This window comes from Loa loa, assembly GCF_000183805.2.
Source record: "Loa loa unplaced genomic scaffold supercont3.2444, whole genome shotgun sequence".
Classification (NCBI taxonomy): Eukaryota; Metazoa; Nematoda; class Chromadorea; order Rhabditida; family Onchocercidae; genus Loa; species Loa loa.
In genome coordinates, this window is record NW_018110623.1 from 1 (window position 1) to 1,341 (window position 1,341).

The 1,341-nt window shown below is 25.6% G+C and overlaps 1 protein-coding gene across 1 annotated transcript; it reads right to left on the reverse strand.

Annotated features, from left to right (window-relative positions):
• Positions 1–58: 58 nt before the first annotated feature.
• On the reverse strand, positions 59–1,071 carry LOAG_15688 (hypothetical protein; the record flags this gene model as incomplete). The annotated part of the gene is made up of 3 exons (XM_003151177.1): positions 59–214; positions 439–570; positions 972–1,071. Coding segments are annotated over 3 exons (388 nt in total), but the record flags the coding sequence as incomplete, so codon positions are not given.
• Positions 1,072–1,341: the final 270 nt, after the last annotated feature.

The window sequence follows — 1,341 nt, forward strand, 5'->3', positions numbered from 1 at the left end:
GGAGAGACAGGACGAGAGAGAAGAGAGAGAGAGAGAGAGAAGAAAAAAAAAAGCTTACGATGAAAGTATCCTCGGAACCGTATTTATTTAGAACAGGATATAAATTCATATCAATTATTTTTCCACCATTTCCAGGCATCTCTGGGATTGCTTCATTTCGTAATTGTACAGAAAATCGTAATTTTATAGGATTTATCCAATCACTGTTTGTATTCTACAAAAATAATAATTGAATATATGAGGCTTACAAAGTGGATAATGTTGAAATGAGCCAAGGTTTATTTCTGGATTCCTTAAGGAAATAGAATGCAATTTGAGCCTAAGATAAACATATAAATAACTCTTGCTAAGATATATTGAATATTTAAGAATTATTATATCAAGATAGTTGGAAATTATTTAAATTTAAAAATTTAAAATATTGAAAAGTTCTAATACCGTAATAAAAAGTTTATGGTTTTTTATTTGTGGTTTCCGATTAGCACCTCGTCCACAATTCCATGTGTAATTCTCCTTACGTGATTCAAGGATACGTGCTCGAGTTCCCACTCCTGAACTCATTGCTATCACCTGAAAAAAAATAAACAAAAATAAATTTACTTCAAAATATTTCATGACACTTGAAACGATCATAAAAGTTTCTTCCCAGTTAAGCAATACCGTAATTAAACATATTAAAGATATCACTTATAATATGCCACTGATAGCAAGTTAAGGAAAAATTTGTCCTGTTTAATTCAGGATAAATTTTTCAATCCTTTAATATTTCCGGAAATGCTATCAATCTGTTATCATTCCATTCCAATACTATTATATTATATATTTAAATAATATTTCTTAGAGATTAAAAGTATCAATTTTACAAGTAATTGCTGGGAAAAAAAAAAGAAAAAGAAAAACTGATATCCAACAAATTTCAAATGTGATAAAGTTGATGCTAAAAGAAAATTGAAATTTAAAAATTAACTAACCTCAAGCATACATTTGAAAACATCACTATCAAAATTTAACAATTTTGATGAATTTCTTATGTTTGTTTTATCCACTGATAGTTCTGTTCTGATCGAAAAACTGAAAAAAAAACATCATAAAAATTATAAAATCTTATTTTATTTTATAGAAAATTTAAGATCCAATTTTATAAAGGAGGAAAATAATTGTATGGATGATAAATAGGAATAGGCTAAAAATATGGCCTATCTATTTTGTTCCATATTTATTGATGTATATTTGAAGGAAAAGAAATGAAAATTGAAATAAAAATAATTGAAATAAAAAAAATCAAAAATTGAAAATTAAAATATAATTTTATTTACTAATTATAGTTTAATTAGTGTTTAT